The 19965-nt window shown below is 49.8% G+C and overlaps 1 protein-coding gene across 3 annotated transcripts in view; it reads left to right on the top strand.

Annotated features, from left to right (window-relative positions):
- Positions 1–13733, top strand: part of LZTS1 (leucine zipper tumor suppressor 1) — a 59196-nt gene extending 45463 nt beyond the window's left edge. For all 3 annotated transcript variants that reach the window (XM_055295553.2, XM_063611410.1, XM_063611411.1), the window contains exons 2-4: positions 3652–4130; positions 5374–6177; positions 9517–13733. In XM_055295553.2, the coding sequence (XP_055151528.1) occupies positions 3786–4130; positions 5374–6177; positions 9517–10158 (1791 nt within the window). In that variant the 5' untranslated portion in view covers positions 3652–3785 and the 3' untranslated portion in view covers positions 10159–13733. The remainder of the gene's footprint in view (positions 1–3651; positions 4131–5373; positions 6178–9516) is intronic.
- The last annotated feature ends 6232 nt before the right edge of the window (positions 13734–19965 follow it).

The raw sequence follows: 19965 nt of genomic DNA, 5'->3' as shown, positions 1-19965 counted from the left end.
ATGGATGACCTAGGGGGATGAAAACACACTTTGTCAGTGTCAAGTTTATATCAGCAGAGCCACCCTGTGCTCCTAAGTCACGCCTCGCAGGAATGGGAGGCAGAAAGGTTGCATTTAGAAGGAAAGGATTAGCTCTGGAACGTGAGCGTGGACATTGAGGCTCCCAATATCCATAGGGATGATGGATGATGGCAAGGACAATGGTCACAATATAAGTAACAGATATCGATAAGACTGCCAAGCATTTATTGAGTGCCTACTATGTACTAAGTATTAAGTAAATGTTCCAGAGCTGTTATCTTATGGTGGTATTTCTTAAATTTCTCATAACAATCCTATGAGGTAGGCTGCTTCACTGTATTTCTTCGAGTCTACAAAGCCATCAATTCAATAAAAAGCTTTTCACACCAAAACATATATTAAACTTACACGATGAAGTTTCGTTGTGTCGTGCTTTTCCTAACGAAATATAGAACATATTCATTCATAACATAACCTCTTTATTCTTCAGGATAATAATGCAAATTTGAATCACAGCCTAGATATTCAGAGGCACAAAGTCTCCATGCACAACTGCTAATTGTAAAATATATATATAATTAAATTAAAATAAAAAACAGAGTCAGAAGGTTTCTGGCTCCCTTTCAGCTGTGCCCATGCAGTTCTCCATGTCCCACCTGGGATTTCTTCAGCCCCTTTAGGATGGATGGTGTAATTTAGAGCTCAGCAAAGAACAGAGGCCCCTTCCGCATCTCCTGTTTTATTAAACTTGTGGCTTTCCCCCTCTTAATTGGATTATCTGTCTTTTGACTAAGAAATACTTCACGGTGCATGACAATCACACAACCTTTCCTAGCTTTGAAAATCGTGTGATCTAAACTTAGAGATTTGCCTGAATCTGCACATGTGCTGGCATTGACATCCCAATTTCTCCTGTCTGGTGACTGACAAGGTAGTTATTGTTTAAGCATTGATTATTAGATGCTATCCTATTACTTTAAAAAAAAAATTGCCCAGTCCAGTGGCTCACGCCTATAATCCCAGCACTTTGGGAGGCTGAGGCAGGTGGATCACCTGAGGTTAGGATTTCGAGACCAGCCTGGCCAACATGGGAAAACCCCATCTCTACTAAAACCGCAAAGATTAGCCAGCCAGGCATGGTGATGCTTACCTGTAATCCCAGCTACGTGGGAGGCTGAGGTGGGAGAATCACTTGAACCCGCGAGGTGGAGGTTGCAGTGAGCCAAGATCATGCCACTGCACTCCAGCCTGGGCAACACAGCGAGACTCTATCTCAAAAAAAAAAAAAAAAAAAAAAGTTTAAGGGTATCTTAGAATTAGTTTGTAACACTGAAGGTTAAAGATGTTAAACAGTTTACCTTCCATGTCATAGCTGGCAGGTGATGTAACTAGAATGCACACCAAGTCGGCTGGGTACTTCTCAACATGAAGGCTGTAATGACTTTCTCCTTCTTTCTCTCTTGAATCCTCTCAGTGAGGCCTTCCTTCCACCGTTCCTCCAAAACTGCTCTTGTCAAGGTTACCAAGGATCTCCACATGGCCAAATGCATTGACTAATTCTCAATTGTTATCTTACTTCAGCACTACTTGCCAACTTTTTTTTTTTTTTTTTTTTTTTTGAGACAGGATCTTATTCTGTTGCCCAGGCTGGAGTGCAGTGGCGTGATCTCAGCTCACTGCAACCTCCACCTCCCAGGTTCAAGCTATTCTCATGCCTCAGCTTCCTCAGTAGCTGGGACTACAGGTGCATGCCACCATGCCCAATTTGCCTGGCTAATTTTTTGTATTTTTAGTAGAGACGGGCTTTCACCATGTTGGTCAGGCTGGTCTCAAACTCCTGACCTCAGGTGATCTGCCTGCCTAGGCCTCCCAAAGTGCTGGGATTACAGGCTTGAGCCATTGCACCTGGCCATTTGACACCATTTTTAGGAAACAATTTCTTGACTTGGCTTTTCTTAGGTCTTCTATATCCGCATCACCCTGAAAACCTTCTCTGCTGCTCTTCCTCACTTCTCCTAATCTGCCTGACCTCCAGATGCCGAGTGCTCCATGTTAACCATCCTCAGGCCTCTCTTGTCTTTCTGCATCTGCTCTTTGGTGACCCCCTCTAGTCTCATAGCCACTTCCACACTCCCAGCTCTGACAAGTGCATCTGCAGCTCCCAGCAGCTGCCCACTCACCCTCCTGCCTACTCTCCATCACTCCCTGGATGCCAAATAGGCTTTGCAAACTGAATGTCTTCAACCAAACTCCTCTCTTTGGCATCATCCCTGACTCCTCTCTTTCACTCACTCCCTACATCTGATCCTTTAGCAAGTCCTGTCAGCTCAACCTCAAAATTACATTGAAAACTGTTTTTTAGAGACAGGGTCTCACTGTGTTGCCCAGGCTGGTCTTGAACTCCTGGCCTCAAGTGATCCTCCTGCCTTGGCCTCCCAAAATTCTGGGATTACAGACATGAGCCACCACCACATCTATAACTTAATCCACAACTACCACCCTAGACTAGCTCTATTAGTCTGTAATTGGCCACCACTTCTTTCCCCATCTCCTCAATAAGCCTTTTCCCCAGCCGGAAGCCAGAGTGACCTTCCCTAACCTAAGGCAGATCAAGGTATCAGCTGCTTAAAGCCATCCCGGGGCTCCTTGTCTCAACCCAAGTAAAGCCAGAGCTCTTTGAGCCGCACAGCCTCCTTGTTGTCTGATGTCTGCTGGCTCCTGGTTTCTGTTTCGCCTTCCCAGCCTTGCTAATTGTTCTCCAGCCAGGCTGCTTCCCATGCGGGTCTCACACAGCCAAGCCCCCTCTGCCTCAGGGACTCAGGCTTTTATACTTGGGGTTTCTTCTGGTAACCCCTCTCCCCCCAGATTTTCATATGACTTGCGCCTCATTTTCTTTTCTTCTTTTTTTTTTTTGAGTCAGGCCTAGGCTGGAGTGCAGTGGCACGATTGTGGCTCACTGCAGCCTTGATCCCCAGGGCTCAGACGATTCTCCCACCTCACCCTCCCAAGTAGCTGGGATTACAGGTGTGCACCACCACGCCCAGCTAATTTTTGTATTTTTAGTAGAAATGGGGGTTTCTCTAAGTTGCACAGGCTGGTCTCGAACTCCTGGACTCAAGCAATCTGCCCACCTCAGCCTCCCAGAGTGCTGGGATTACAGGCATGAACCACCATGCCTGGCTGCCCCCTCATTTTCTTGAAGCCTTTTAAAATGCTACCCTAACAAAAGAAGACCTTCCTGCATAAAACAGCCACCTCCGAGAATTCTGTTCTGTCCTCTCTGCTCCAGTTTCCCCCGCAGCACTGGTACCACCTGCTATAGTGTACACTGGTTTGCTTCTGGCCTCTCCACACCACTGTAACCCTAAATTCCAGGAATGCAGGGACTGTGACTGTTTTAGTCACTTGCTGGGTCCCGAGTGTTTAAGAGTAGAGGCTTGTCTGAAGTGAGCTTCCAGTGAATATTTGTTGAATTATCAGACAAACGAAGAAGGAACGGAGCAACCGGTGGTGGAGACAGTGCTGGGCTCTGACATGTGTTTCTCTACTGCCCAGATTTGGAAGTCGGAATCAGCAGTGTGCTGTGACCACTCCCACCCACGCTGACTTCTGTCTTGTGTCTTCTTCCAGGTCTACGGCTCTCGCAGTCTCTGTGAGGGCTTTGCTATGACCTCAGTCCCCTCACGGAACCAGGACTGCCCCCTGCTGCCGCAGCCTCTCCAGGTCCCCGCCCCGCCCTGCCCCATCCTCAGCCCTGAGTCACCATGGGCAGCGTCAGCAGCCTCATCTCCGGCCACAGCTTCCACAGCAAGCACTGCCGGGCTTCGCAGTACAAGCTGCGCAAGTCCTCCCACCTCAAGAAGCTCAACCGGTATTCCGACGGGCTGCTGAGGTTTGGCTTCTCCCAGGACTCGGGTCACGGCAAGTCCAGCTCCAAAATAGGCAAGAGCGAAGACTTCTTCTACATCAAGGTCAGCCAGAAAGCCCGGGGCGTCCACCACCCAGATTACACGGCACTGTCCAGCGGGGATTTAGGGGGCCAGGCTGGGGTGGACTTTGACCCGTCCACACCCCCCAAGCTCATGCCCTTCTCCAATCAGCTAGAAATGGTAAGTGGGGGTCGCCAGCAAGGTTAAGTAGGTTGGAAAGGCAGGAGAAAGCAAAATGGGGGTGGAGAGTCTGGGGGTTCAGGGGGAGTGGTGACCTGAGCATTTAGACTCCTAAAAGCCAGAGCGGCAGGGGTGCTGGCAGAAGCCTGTGGCCACACCGCAGAGATCAAAGGTTGCACAAAGGAATTAGAGCATCGCTCAGTCCCCCTGAAGCAGAAGTCTTGGGTCAGCCCGTAAGCAAAGAGCACAGGGGACATGTGAGCTTTCTGCAGTCCCACTGAAACGTAGCTGGATTGTCAACGTAGGATCCAGGCGTTTGTCAAGCCTCGGGAAGGAGAGGGAGCACAGTTCTCATCTGGAAGCGCAGATGAAGAGGATGCAGGCCGGGAGTTAACCGCTTCTCTCCCCAGAAGACTGGTGGGGATGGGTGCGGTCTTCTCATATGCTGCCCTGGTGTGCATTAGCTCCTTGTTCAAGCTGCGCCTGGGGGCATCTTTGAATACAGGATGGAATTTTGTCATCCATTTACCAGAGATTAGGGCAAAAGAGGCCCAGGCACTGAGAAATCCAGCCCTCACACCAGCTCAAGCCCTCGTGCGTCCCACGAGTGGACACTGAAATCATTTTTCCTATTCAGTCCTCTGCCGCTTGCCCTGGGGAAATGAATCCCCGGCTTTGATTTACTAGGAAAGAGCCTCTTATGTTTGCATAGAGCATTCAGCTTTTCAAACTAAGGGGCTTGTAAACTGCGAAGCACTCTACCAGGGAAAATTACAGTTTTACAAAATGATTGTGATTTGGAGTAAGCCTCCCAGCCCTGTAAGGAGGCTTGGTCCGTGTCCTTGCTCCAGGCTTAATGGAAGAGGCAGTGAACAGGAAGAAGGGATGGACCTAGAGAGGGACAGCAAGCTCGGCCAGCCTAATGCCCTAACCTGCCCCACACAGAGACCTAGAGCAGAATTCTCAAGATGGTGTTTATCACCTCAGGAGGACTGGGGCAAGCTGGTGGCAGGTTGCTATTTCACAGAACAAAGTGCCCAAGTCACCGTTAGGGTTTTTTCCTTCCTAAGAGAGATCACTTTCAGCTGCTTCAAAGCAACAGGCAAGATCTGCTAAGACAACTGACCAAGAGGGGTGCTGCATGTGCTCAGAGAGCCCAGATTGGCTCCAGGTCGGCACACGTGCCCGGGGAGGGAGGGTGCAAGGCGTGTGCATGAATCACCGCGGTCCTTTTCCTCTACAGGGCTCTGACAAGGGTGCAGTGAGGCCCACAGCCTTCAAGCCTGTGCTGCCGCGGCCAGGAGCCATCCTGCACTCCTCCCCAGAGAGTGCCAGCCACCAGCTGCACCCTGCCCCTCCAGACAAGCCCAAGGAGCAGGAGCTGAAGCCTGGCCTGTGCTCTGGGGCGCTGTCAGACTCCGGCCGGAACTCCATGTCCAGCCTGCCCACACACAGCACCAGCAGCAGCTACCAGCTGGACCCGCTGGTCACACCGGTGGGACCCACCAGCCGTTTTGGGGGCTCCGCCCACAACATCACCCAGGGCATCGTCCTCCAGGACAGCAACATGATGAGCCTGAAGGCTCTGTCCTTCTCCGACGGAGGTAGCAAGCTGGGCCACTCGAACAAGGCAGACAAGGGCCCCTCGTGTGTCCGCTCCCCCATCTCCACGGACGAGTGCAGTATCCAGGAACTGGAGCAGAAGCTGTTGGAAAGGGAGGGCGCACTCCAGAAACTGCAGCGCAGCTTCGAGGAGAAGGAGCTCGCCTCCAGCCTGGCCTACGAGGAGCGGCCGCGGCGCTGCAGGGACGAGCTGGAGGGCCCGGAGCCCAAAGGCGGCAGCAAGCTCAAGCAGGCCTCGCAGAAGAGCCAGCGCGCGCAGCAGGTCCTGCACCTGCAGGTACTGCAGCTTCAGCAAGAGAAGCGACAGCTCAGGCAGGAGCTCGAGAGCCTCATGAAGGAGCAGGACCTGCTGGAGACCAAGCTCAGGTCCTACGAGAGGGAGAAGACCAGCTTCGGCCCCGCGCTGGAGGAAACCCAGTGGGAGGTGAGGCCACGCAGGGCGCATGGGCTTGGGTGGTCAGCGATTTGGCGCCAGTCCCCCCCTTCTCCTTCTGGTGCCGGCCAGTATCGTGCAAACACAGACCGCGCAGGCAAGCGGGGCTAATGTGCTGGCTTTATCACCCAAAGAAGGGGCTCCCTGCAAACCATGTTAGGGGATCGACTTACATCTGAGCTTCCTCCTGTCCCCACCATCACCCTCATGGCTCCTAGATTTCAATTTCCCAAGTGAGCCATTAATCCTGAAGCCGGAAGCCAGATGACCAAGGCCCAGCCAGGCTGTGGGCCGACCTCCCTTCAATCTGCTCCCAGGAGGCTCAGAAGAAGCACAAGCCGTGCCTGAGCTCACGCGGGGCCAGGGGCCCAAGAGAGCACAGAATGTATTTGTTGCTTTGGAGGGAGGGACCGCACCCACTAGTAAGAGGGACCCTATTGGTGGCAGGTTTCAGTGATGGAAGTGGCCACTCCTTGCTGAAGTGTAAGTGGCACTTCTATTTGGTGAGCTGAGATGGAAACCTAGGAGAGGAAGGAAAGAGTCCCACGCTCACACAGTTGCACACTCACACACACTCACTCACCCGGTCACACTTGGAAATGAGGCACCTGTACCTGACCATCCTGGAGAACCACATAACCTCTGCATCTTTTAGTGGAAAGCAGCTTTTCTCACCAGCCCGATGGTCTGGATGACCCATGGAGTTCAAGTCCATTGTTGAGCCTCTTTACATGCTCGCACCCAGCTTGGTCTGTCTACGTGCCTGCCTCACCCCCAGTTCAGAGTCCAAATCTCAGTCTACATGCAAACCCTTGGCTATGTGCAAGTCAACAACCAGTGGTTTAACCTGCCCGCTGCTGGCAGCTGTATCACCCCCATTTAACACCAATGGTATTGGTTTCTGTGTCAGCCTGCTTTCTGTCATCCATGTTTATGCCAACACCCTCTGACCTCACCCCTGCATGCACCCAGCCCTCCTCTCTCCCCTCTACTGGGATAAAGACTACATTGCAAATTCACTGCTCTACCCAGTGACTAGCACGATGCTGGCTTGGATGCAGAGCCCAATCCACATCAGTCAAACGAGGAATCATTGTCTTCTCCTCTTGCTCTTCTTCTCTGTTTCCACCCCTATCCCCCATCAAAATTTGGCCAAGAGCAATGATGAAAACCGAAGCCACAGGTTAGACCCATGAGTCTCTGGATCTTGGCCATTTGGAGTCATGGGAGACCAAGGCCAATCTGGCTGAATCTTAAGAGTGAATGAAGGCCAGAGCATGTGGCTCTACAGAATGGATTCTTGGAACAAGCCTGGAAGCCACCTTCACATTTCCTTTCACAGTAGAAATTTCCCCTTGCCCTCAGTGAAACACTGCACAGTCCTGGAGAAAATCCAACCCCACCCAGGATGCCTGCTTGGGACCAAGAATTTCATTCCAAGGCCAACCCTGTATTCATGCCATGAAGGGAATGACAGTCATGGCTGAGGCATGGGCCTGGCTTTGAAGCTCAGCTTGACTGCTTATGATCCAGGTGATTGTAAATACATTAGCCATGGTGGCAATGAGGTGTAGTGATTAAACTGTTAGGATCAAATCCCTACTCTTATACTTTATATATATATATTTATATATATAAATATATATATATTTTATATATGTATAAATATATATAAATATATATATTTATATATAAATATATATATTTATATATAATTTATATATATTTTTATATTTATATATTTATATATATAAATATGTATATTTATATATAATTATATATATAATATATATATTTATATATAATTATATATAATTATATATAATTATATATATTTATATATAATTATATATAATTATATATATTTATATATAATTATATATATAATTATATATAATTATATATAAATTAATATATAATTATATATAATTATATATATTTATATATAATTATATATAATTATATATAATTTATATAATTATATATAAATTATATATATTATATATAATTTATATATATTTATATATAAATTATATATATAAATATATGTTTATATATATAATTTATATATAAATATATGTTTATATATATAATTTATATATATATTTATATATATAAATAAATATATATTTATATATAATTTATATATATATTTATATATAATATATAATTTATATATATAATTTATATATAATTTATATATATAAATATATGTTTAGATATATAATTTATATATATATTTATATATATAAATAAATATATATTTATATATATAATTCATATATAAATATATATTTGTATATATAATTTATATATATATAATTTATATATACATAATTTATATATACATAATTTATATATATAATTTATATATACATAAATTATATATAATTTATATATACATAAATTATATATAATTTATATATACATAAATTATATATATATTTATATATATAAATATATATTTGTATATATAATTTATATATATATTTATATATATAATTTATATATAAATATATATATAAATATATATATAAATATATATATAAATTATATATATAAATATATATATATAAATTATATATATAAATATATATATATATTAGCCCTCAGGCTGGTCACTTCACCAGCTGTTTGCTATCATAACCTCTCTGTGCCTAAGTTTCACTGATGTAAATTGAGGATTACTAATAGTACCTACTTCATCGGGTTATAAGGAATAGATGAGCAAATGTACGGCTTGGCACTTAATAACATGATAAATTATTAGTGAAAGTATGTTTATAATAATATACTTATGTGTGGCTAGGCGTGGTGGCTCACGCCTGCAATCCCAGCACTTTGGGAGGCCGAGGCAGGCAGGTCACTTGAAGTCAGGAATTCAAGACCAGCCTGGCCAACATGAGGAAACCCCGCCTCTACTAAAAATACAAAAATCAGCCAGGCATGGTGGCGGGTGCCTGTAATCCCAGCTACTTGGGAGTCTGAGGCAGGAGAATCAGAGGGGAGGCAAAGGTTGCAGTGAGCCAAGATCACGCCACTGCACTCCAGCCTGGGTGACAAAGCGAGACTTCTTCTCAAATAATAACAATAATAATATACTATGTGTCATTATACATGATGATGATTATTTTATCATTTTACTATATAGCCTAGCTCGATAACCTGGGGAAAAGGCCACAGCAATGTCCAGCTTACTTTCAGACTGGACAAAGGCTGGAATGCCTAACACTGGGCCACCGCATCCGGAGTGGCTTGGTTATTTTAGGCAGCTGAGCTGGGTAAGGACACTCATGTCTTGGCACTCTGTCTCCACCCCACCCTCGGCAGGTGTGCCAGAAGTCAGGGGAGATCTCCCTCCTGAAGCAGCAGCTGAAGGAGTCTCAGACGGAGGTGAACGCCAAGGCTAGCGAGATCCTGGGTCTCAAGGCACAGCTGAAGGACACGCGGGGCAAGCTGGAGGGCCTGGAGCTGAGGACCCAGGACCTGGAGGGCGCCCTGCGCACCAAGGGCCTGGAGCTGGAGGTCTGTGAGAATGAGCTGCAGCGCAAGAAGAACGAGGCGGAGCTGCTGCGGGAGAAGGTGAACCTGCTGGAGCAGGAGCTGCAGGAGCTGCGGGCCCAGGCCGCCCTGGCCCGCGACATGGGGCCACCCACCTTCCCCGAGGATGTCCCCGCCCTGCAGCGGGAGCTGGAGCGGCTGCGAGCCGAGCTGCGGGAGGAGCGGCAAGGCCATGACCAGATGTCCTCGGGCTTCCAGCATGAGCGGCTGGTGTGGAAGGAGGAGAAGGAGAAGGTGATTCAGTACCAGAAACAGCTGCAGCAGAGCTACGTGGCCATGTACCAGCGGAACCAGCGCCTGGAGAAGGCCCTGCAGCAGCTGGCACATGGGGACAGCGCCGGGGAGCCCTTGGAGGTTGACCTGGAAGGGGCTGACATCCCCTACGAGGACATCATAGCCACCGAGATCTGAGGGGCTGCCTGGGACGGCGAGTCTGGGGACCTGGCACCGGGAGGCAGGGCTCTCCCGTGCATCCCCCCCTGCTCAGCAACTCAGACCCCTCTGACAGACGCCACTCCCTGACACACAGACCCAGGACCCCCGAGGCGAGGGCGGGATGGCCTTTCCTTCCCTCCCTGATGTCCCAGTGCTCACCAGCCCTGCAGCCCACCAGACCTCAGGCCCTGACTCCTCTGGCTTTCCCAGGAGATGGGTCCAGGGGTCTGTCTGCTTTGGTTAAGGGCTCCATAAACTTTGGCCTTTGTTCAAAATAGATATCCTCTCCCCCTCCTCCAGGGAAGGTGGCCACACCAAGTACAGCGGCTCCCCTCTGCTTCTCATCCCAACCTCTTTTTCCTTCTGGGCACATTGGAATGCCTTGGAAATAGAAAGAAGCCATATAGGACCAGAAGCCTTGGAACAAGCCCCATCAGAACCTGAGCTACTTTCCTCTGGCCGCAGAGGTGTAGGGGTGGAATGAGCTGTGGGGAAGCTGGCTTTGAAACCTCAGGGCAGTCCAGGCCCCGGCAAGCCACAGGAAGGAGGGGAGAGACAGGCAGCCCGGCAGTGTGGAGACCCTGCCACAGCCAGAGGAGGGCAGAGGGAGAATCCAAGGGTTGAGAGCCAGTGGCGGGTGATGGCCAGCCCCTGGGGCCCAGCCCCTGTTTACTGGTTCTTGCGAATGGCAGCTGAGCAGCCTCTGGACAGCTGGTGGCCTTTGACCTCGGTGACCACTCTCCTTTAAGCCATAGACCCTGAGGCCCTGGGCTGGGTGCTGGGAAGGGAGGGTTGAAGCCACCGTGAACCAGAGGGTGTGGCTTTCCAGTCGCCCTCGGGGAGCCTCCCCATCTGTCCAGCTGGGGCCAGAGGCTGGGAGTCCCTACCTGGTTCTCGTTGGCCGGTGGCTACTCTGGAATGTTTTTCCCTCCCGAGAATCAAGCTGTTGCTTGATCCAGAAGAGCCCATATCACTAAGATGGCATATATGTGATCTGGGCATTTTCTTCCTCTGCCTACAGCCAGGTTCAGTGGCACACCTTTCCCCCTTAGCACCTTCAGGGCTGAGTTCTGGGTTTCTAGAGGTCAGGACGGCTCCTCAGAGTGCCAGGGAGCCAGAGCCCCAAGCAGGAAGAAAAAGAGGCATATACACAGCAGTGTGCATAGCCTGGCCACCAGCCATCCTCCCTCCACCTCAAGACCCCCATTTGTCCCAGACTAAAGGATCCAGAGAGCAGCTCCCCTTCTCAGGAGCTTGGGCAGTGCCCCAGGGAGTCCAGGGTTTCTCTGCAGATGTGCAGAGCTGGAGGCGGTGGTAGGGAAGGATAAAAGGTGCAGTTTCTCTGTGGTTTGGTTCAGGGATTTTATTTTTATTTTTATGAGACAGGGTCTCGCTCTGTCCCCCAGGCTGGAGTGCAGTGGCATGATCATAGCTCACTGCAGCCTCATACTCCTGGGCTCAAGCAATCCTCCTGCCTCAGCCTTCCAACTAGCTGGGACTACAGGTGCACGCCACCATGCCTGGCTAACTTTTCATTTTTTTTGTAGGGACGGGCTCTCGTTTTGTTGCCAAAGCTGGTCTCAAACTTCTGGCCTCAAGCAATCCACCTGCCTTGGCCTCCCAAAGTGCTGAGATTGCAGATGTGAGCCACCGTGCCTGGCCAGATTTTTCTTTTATTCTTCTTCCTTTCTTTTTCTTTTTTGCTTTCTTGTCTTTTCAGAAGCAAGCCAGACCTAGCAGCCTGTTCCATGTTCTATTTTTGACTGTAGCCACAGCTGCTGTTCTCAGGACAGCAGCCCTTCCCACATGCCTGTGCCTGCTGCCTGCTGAGATGAGGAGGGGAGCGTCTGGGAACTTGCGAGTCCGAGGCCAGTCCCCATTTCTGCCTCGCCCACCACTGGCCCTTAGGGACCCCGAGGTAGGGGTGGGGAGATGCTTCTCTCCTTGCCCCCTGCCCTCATGGGTCCTAGCCCTTCCCTGAGTGCCGGCTGAGGCCAGAGTCACCTTTTCTGCGGCTGGCTCTACCTTCCTGTCCCTGGGGTTAAACGGTGCCCATCCTGCCATCCTCAAACGACAGAGGAGCTTTTCTGGAATTTCAAACCATTGCTCTTAGTCCCAAGCTAGGCTTAAACCTGGAATCTACAAGCCAAAAGTCCCTCCCTGCCTGAGGGCGGTACCCTCCATTGGGCACAGTTCAGACCTAAGTCAAAGATGCCCCATTCCTTGCCCCTCGGCCCTCAGTTCCTTCATTTCCACCAGGCTGTGCCTTGTTTGAGTTTTTCCTCCCAGTGAGACTGCCCCACAGAGAGAGAGGAAAGGGCTGGCTCCCCCTCCCCAGGCTGGAGAACCACCCCCCCCACCACCACCACAGGAAAGAGCAGCCAGAGTCCAGCACTCTGCCCTCAGACGTTGCCTGAGAAGAAGTGGCTGCCGCACCCCGGGGAAGTCCCTGAGGCGCGAGGCTGTGCTCCGCCATGGTGTCCCAGCACCCACCATACACAGGGGAGTGCAGCCTTCTCCATATCTCCATGGCCCTGTCCCAGGCCAGCCCAGACATGTCCCCCCCAGGCCTTGTCCAACGTCCAAGGTGGCAGATGTCTTCCCTGGGCTGCCACCAGCCCCGGCCCCAGAGTGGCCCACAGTGGCACTAGAATGCAAGTGTCCTGTGACCTCGCGACCTCACCTTCCTGTGGGCGTTCTTTCCTGCCCTGTCCAAAAGCGCCCTGACTATTCTTGGACCATGCCAGATTCTGCCTCTCTGGAAAGAGGCTCTGGACAGCAGAAGCCTCCAAGCACAGAGCCTGGCCCCAGGCCCCAGACAGGGTAGGCTTCCTGCCCTTCCCTCTGGGCACATCTGCTGGCCAACCCACTGACCCACTCGGATGGACCAAACTGCTCTGTCCCCAAAGGACGCCTGCAGGAGAGAGCAGCACTCCGTACCACCTCACCAAGGATCGGACTCTGCCCCTGGACCTCAGAATGACTGGACTGTCACGGGGTTCCCTCCTAGCTCTCCCGGTGAACTCCTGCCAGGCACACACAGCCCCTATAGCACTGAGCTCACATGGGACTGGGATATGGGGGCATCTCTTCCCCAGAGAGGCACTCGGTGAGCCTCCTGTGCCTGGCCCCAGCCTGGGCCATCTCTTAGGTGAGACAGTTGCCCAAAACTAAGCCAGGCCTGGCTGGAGGAGCAGCAGCTTTGGGAGAGGGATTTCCCTGCAGACCTCAAGTCATCATGCGGTGGGTGCTGCCATGACAGAGGCTGCACCCCTGGGCCAGCAGGGCTGCTCACTCACCTCTTGTGCAAGGTGGACTTCGTGCTGCACCTGCAGGCAGACCTGGAGCCCCCAGCAGAGGCAGGCTGGGACGGACCAGCATTTGGAAGATGTACATAGTTAATTTTCTCTTTGTGGTTTCTTGTTTGGTTTAGTTTGCTTTTGACAGCTTCATTTTATTTTTGATGTCACTTTTTGGCCATGTAAACTATTTGTGGCAATTTTATGTTTTTATTTATGAATAAAGAATGCCATTTCTCACGCCCTCTAGAACCACGTGTGTCTGCCCTCCTCTCCCCTCGCTGCGGTGTGGCAGCTCCCTGGGACTTCTCCCCCTGGAACAGGAAAGATGATGTCCCTTCCACCAGCGAGGGGGGTGAGGAAGGCAGTACAGGGCAGTGGGAAAGGGGCCCCAGGGGTCAGATAGGCTTCAGCTGGCTCCTGCACCCATCACCTACCCCAGGGCTTTATCTGTGAAATGAGAGGAAAAGGGACCCAGGGACAGGTGTCCATGTAGAGTCAGAGCGTCCTCTCCAAAAGACAGCCCCTCCCCACCCAAACTGCATGCCCCACTGGCTGCTTACCTCACCAGCCAACTCCTGGGTCTACCGCATATGGCCTCTTGGCAAAAGACCAGCTTGGCTACAATTGCCACTGCCCCAGGGCCCCCTGGTGGGGCAGGTGCAGTCACCACCATGTCCATCTGTCCAGCCTTCTTGGTTCCAGCCTACCTGGTGCCCCTTTGACAACCTTCCCTACCATCCTGGGCTCACAGCCTAGGCCCAGAGGGCTGCTGCTCGGGTGGCGGGAGACAGAAGGGACATGTTACAAAGAAATTGAAAACGCAAGGCAGCCTAGGGGGCACATAAGGGGCAGATGACAAGGCCTCTGAGGTGGGGAAGGTTAGTGTAGACTGGGGGGTCCGGGGAGATGCAGGCAGGAGAAGACCTGGGGCAAGGGTAGGACACAAGAGGAGTGGGAGGGAGGAAAAGACCAGAAACATGTCTCCGGGGCAGGTGTTCACACAGCTCCCTGCCCACCTGTGATGGGAAAAGAGCAGCACTTGGTGTTGGAGAGGCAGGAGGGCCAGGGTGCAGGGGCCCCCGCAGAAGCTCAACTCACTGAGCCAGGACAGGAGCCAAATTCTGATTAACATATAAGCCCCAGCTTTGGGACAAAAGGGTCATGTCAGACCTCGGGTAACTCTTCCCCGTCTTCCTCCTAGACCTGGTCTAGGCTGGTGACCTCACTAAAACATGCCTCTCACTAATCACACCCTTGGGTCACCCCTTCCTATTTAATTCCAGCAGGCCCAGAGACTCATTTTAACCAATGGGATAGAGCAGGAGTGATGCTCTGCCAGTTTTAGCCTAAGCCTAGAAGGTCTAGCAGCTTCTACTTTTATTCTATTATTTGAGACAGGATCTCACTCTGTCACCCAGGCTGGAGAGTGCAGTGGTACGATCGTGGCCCACTGAGGCCTTCACCTCATGGGCTCAAGCAATCCTCCTGCCTCAGCCTCCCAAGTAGCGAGAACCACAAGCATGCACCACCATACCTGGCTCATTTTTTACTTTTTTTTCTGGAGATGGGAGGGACTCACTATGTTGCCCAGGCTGGTCTCAAACTCCTGGCTTCAAGCCGTCCTCCCACCTTGGCCTCCCAAAGTGCTGGGATTACAGGCATGAGCCCCTGTGCCTGGCCCGCTTCCACTTTTATACTCTCGGGAGCCCTAAGCTGCCACATAAGAAGCCCACCCTCCCATTTTGCTGGAAAGGCCACGTAGGGTAGGAGGGGCCACTTGTCCCAGAGTCTCAGCTAGGTCCCGTATCCAGCTAAGCACAGCTGACTGACTATCCAAGACCCAGCCGACCCCATGGGGAGCAGAGCCTTGTTCCCCACTCTGCCCTGCCACAGTCCTTACTCTCAGATTCCTAAGCACAGTAAATGATCATGTGTTTAAGCCGCTGAAGTCAGGGGGATCTATTACATGGCATAAAAATACATCACCAGAATGCCTATCAGCACGCTCCTTTGCTTGCCACTTGACAAGCCTCTCTCCATCCAAAGGGCTCAGAATGACATAAAAAAGCACCCCTAGAAAAGCACAGGGCCGGCCAGGCACGGTGGCTCATACCTGTAATCCCAGCATTTTGGGAGGCTGAGGCGGGCAGATCATCTGAGGTCAGGAGTTCGAGACCAGCCTGGCCAACATGGCAAAACCCCGTCTCTGCTAAAAATACAAAAATTAGCTGGGCATGGTGGTGCAAGCCTGTAACCGCAGCTACTCAGGAGGCTGAGACAGGAGAATTGCTTGAATCTGGGAGGTGGAGGTTGCAGTGAGCTGAGATTGCGCCACTGTGCTCCAGCCAGGGCAACAGAGCAAGACTCTGTCTCAAAAAAAAAAAAAAAAAAAAAGATAAAGAAAAGCACAGAGCCGTGGGAAAGACCATTCCAGCTGGAAGAGCAGCGGCGAGGCAAGGGGGCAAAAGAGTGGAGAAATGAGGGCTTTTCCTGACCCCATTTCCTCCAGAGCCCTGCCTAGGAAACAGCCTTCCTGGAGGCTCCCAAACATGCTTATTGTTTTATTTTTTGTCTTGTTTTGTTGTAGAGACGGGATCTCACTATATTGTCCAGGCTGGTCTCAAACTCCTGGCCTCAAGTAATACTCCCACCTCAGCCGCCAAAAGTGCTGGGATAACAGGCATGAGCCACCCCATTCAGCCCTCTGCTTATTACTTTAGGAAAAAGAATAGAACAAAGTGGAAAGGAGAGAGAGAGAGAGAGAGAGAGAGAGGAGACAGAGAAAAAGGGAAAGAAGCAGAGAGAGACTCCTTCTTCCTTGACAACAAGCAGCTCAATCCTCAGCCTCCACCGCACGCATTGCACAGTCTCAGAATATTTTTAGTGAGCCCCAGACGGACTCAGTGTACAATTGAGCCTGTGAGAAGGAAGACAGTTGGGGATCATCCCTAGGCATTCACAGCAGCAGGTGTTTTCTGAGTTATTTAAGGAAGGTCACACTGTCCCCAAATATCTCCCCAACCCAGGTGCCACAAGGCCTGAAATATCACAATTTCATGCAGGCATGCATGTATTCCTTCAATAAATATTTATTGGACTCCTACTTTTTGCCAGCCCTGTTCTAGATGCCAGAAATACAGAGATGAACAAAGCAGTCAAGGTCCCTTCTCCTGATGAAGTTTGCACTTCGGAAGAAAACAAATAAATAATTTTCCATTATAATAAGTGCTACAAAGGAAATGAAGAGGATGATATAAGCTGTCTGTGGAGAAACTGGAGGTGCTATAACTGGAGCAGAGTGAGTGAAGTGGGGAAACTGGTACAGTGAAAGGCAAGTTGGAGAACCGCAAATATCACCTGATGTCACTATCTTGACAGCACATGCTGTCCTTTTCTAACGTGGATTCCCCACCCTCCATGCCAAGTTCTTTCTCAGAAATCTCTTCTTGGCCAGGCTCGGTGGCTCACGCCTGTAATCCTAGCACTTTGGGAGGCTAAGGTGGGCAGATCACGAGGTCAGGAGTTCGAGGCCAGCCTGGCCCCAACTCTACTAAAAACACAAAAATTAGCCAGGCGTGGTGGCAGGCGCCTGTAGTCCCAGCTACTCAGGAGGCTGAGGCAGAAGAATTGCTTGAACCCAGGAGGCAGACGTTGCAGTGAGCCGAGATTGTACTCCAGCCTGGATGACAGAGTGAGACTCCATCTCAAAAAATAAAATAAAATAAAATTTTAAAGAGATCTCTTTTCTGGGGGTCTCAGTAGATGTGTGTGTGTGTGTGTGTGTGTGTGTGGATGAGCACACAGGCACGCAAGACAGGGTCTCACTCTGTAACCCTGGCTGAAGCACAATGGTGTGATCACAGCTCACTGCAGCCTCCACCACTTCCAGGGCACAAGCAATTCTTCTGCCTCAGCCTCCCGAGTAGCTGGGACTATAGGCGCACACCACCATGGCTAGCTAATTTTTGTATTTTTTGTAGAAATGGGGTCTCACTATGTTGCCCAGGCTGGTCTCGAACTCCTGAGCCCAAGTGATCTACCTGCCTCAGGCTTTCAAGTGCTGGGATTACAGGCGTGAGCTGCCATGGCCAGCCCTCAGCAGACACCTTCTTATCTTACCAGGGGACTTGCAGCTTTTCTTCCCTAACTTCAGTTTTTCTTGTTTCCACCCACTGGACATCTCTACCTTCCTCTCCGTCTAAAACAAACCCCTCCCACCACCTCCCAATAAAGACCTTTGAAAAGCCTTAAACATTAAACATTGTTCTTCTCACATATGAAATTAAAGACAAAATTTTGTGAAATGGCACAATTCTTATAGAGATGCTGAAATTAAAACAGTTTCTAGGTAACTTAATTAAAAAATGTTCAGCTTTAATTATCTCTCTATATATTTTAGAGACAGTCTCTGTCACCAAGGCTGGAGTGCACTGGCACAATCATAGCTCACTGCAGCCTCCAACTCTTGGACTCAGGTGATCCTTCTGCCTCAGCCTCCCACATAGCTACTAGCCACCAAATCCAGCTAATTAAAAAAATGTTTTTGTAGAGATGAGTTCTCACTGTGTTGCCCAGGTTGCTTTCAAACTCCTGGCCTCAAGCAATTCTCCTGCCTCAGCCTCCCAAAGTGCTAGGATTACAGGCATGAGCCACCATGCCCAGCTAACTTATCTATATATTTTTTGTTTGTTTTGGTGGGAGGGATGTGTTTACTGGGGCTCCGAGCACAAGTTTATTCTGCCTACTGTATAATCCAGATTTTCCCCCAGGTAACTCTATCCTACCATCTCTCACTGCAGTTTGGAGCCATTGTTGACTCCTGCCTCTCCATCATCCTCTCTGTCCAATCAGATCCTAGATCCTGCAGGCTCTATCCACTCCTCACAGCCCTCCCCACCACCCTCTTTTCTTTCTACATCTATTAGCTCATTTCAGGTCATCAAAAGGATTGCAAAATGTCCAAGACATCTTGGACCTTAGACATCTTCTAATTCTCACCATCTCAATTTTATAGACATACAAAAGGGAGACCTAGAAAGACAAGAGGGCTTTCTAAAGGTCACACAGCTAGTTGATGACAAACCTGGTCTCCCTGACAGCTCTAATAACCCTGCTAGTTTCTTTGCCCCCACGCTGGCCCATTAAATCCATTCACACACAACAGTCCGGTTTACACCTCCAGTGCTGCCCAGTCCTGTGTTCTACCTGAGACCTTCCAAGAGGCGGCATGTACAGAGGTTAAGTCCTTCATCTGGAGAATCAGCTGGCCACGTTAGCGTCCCAACTCCTCTGCTGCTGAGATAAGGTTACTTAGACCAGGTGTGGTGGTTCGCTCCTATAATCCCAGCAGTTTGGGAGGCTGAGGCGGGAAGATTGCTTGAGACCAGGAGTTGGACACCAGCCTGGGAAATATAGGGAGACTCCGCCTCTACAAAAAATACAAAAATTAGCCAAGCGCGGTAGTGCGTGCCTATAGTGCCAGCTACTCAGGAGGCTGGGATGGGAGAATCACTTGAGCCTGGGAGCTTGAGGCTGCAGTGAGGTATGATGGTGCCACTGCACTCCAGCCTCGGCAATAGAGGAACACCCTGTCTCAAAAAATAAATAAGTTACTTAGGCTGGGCGTGGTGGCTCATGCCTGTAATCCCAACACTTTGGGAGGCCAAGGCAGGTGGATCACATGAGGTCAGGAGTTCGAGAGCAGCCTGACCAACATGTTGAGAACCCAGTCTCTACTAAAAATACAAAAAATTAGCCAACAAAAATCCCTCATTGTTGATGGAGCTAATGTTGAAAATTAGCCAGGTGGCACACACCTGTAAACCCAGCTATTCAGGAGGCTGAGGCAGGAGAATAGCTTGAACCCGTGAGGCAGAGGTTGCAGTGAGCTGAGATCATGCCACTGCACTCCAGCCTGGGCAATAGAGCGAGACTCTGTCTCAAAAAAAAAAAATAATAATAATAAATAAATAAATTGCTTAAACTCTCTGGGCTTCAGAGGGTTGTTTTGACAATTATATGAGATAATACTCAATAAAAGTTGAAGTATTGCTACTGTTTATTATGACTACCACAATTTAGCGACATGATACTTATTAGTATTTGTTAACAAAATGTCCCTGCTTCAAGACAAGATGAGCCATAGTGGTGCCCCAGGCTCCCTTGGCCTGGCGAAGCTCTACCCCGTGGAAACAACTGGTCTTACTCTGATGAGCTATCTCCCCAGCTCCCTGCAAACTTTTCTCTCCAGGTTTCAATACCAGAAGGCTGCCTTATGGGGGTATGCCCCTGGGACCGAGGGCACAGGCGGGGGAAAGAAAGGAACAAGGAAGGATTTGCAGGGGGGTGTGGTGGAGAAGGGCTGGGCTGGGCCGGGCCTCCCTGTGACTGTGACACTGACCAAAACCCCCGGCCGAAAGGGAGCTGGCTAAAATCCTTATTCACCACCTTTGGCACCTCTTTCCCTCTCCCTCCTCTTTCA

Source organism: Symphalangus syndactylus, chromosome 10, assembly GCF_028878055.3.
Source record: "Symphalangus syndactylus isolate Jambi chromosome 10, NHGRI_mSymSyn1-v2.1_pri, whole genome shotgun sequence".
Classification (NCBI taxonomy): domain Eukaryota; kingdom Metazoa; phylum Chordata; class Mammalia; order Primates; family Hylobatidae; genus Symphalangus; species Symphalangus syndactylus.
This window is presented reverse-complemented; position numbering and strand designations above follow the sequence as displayed.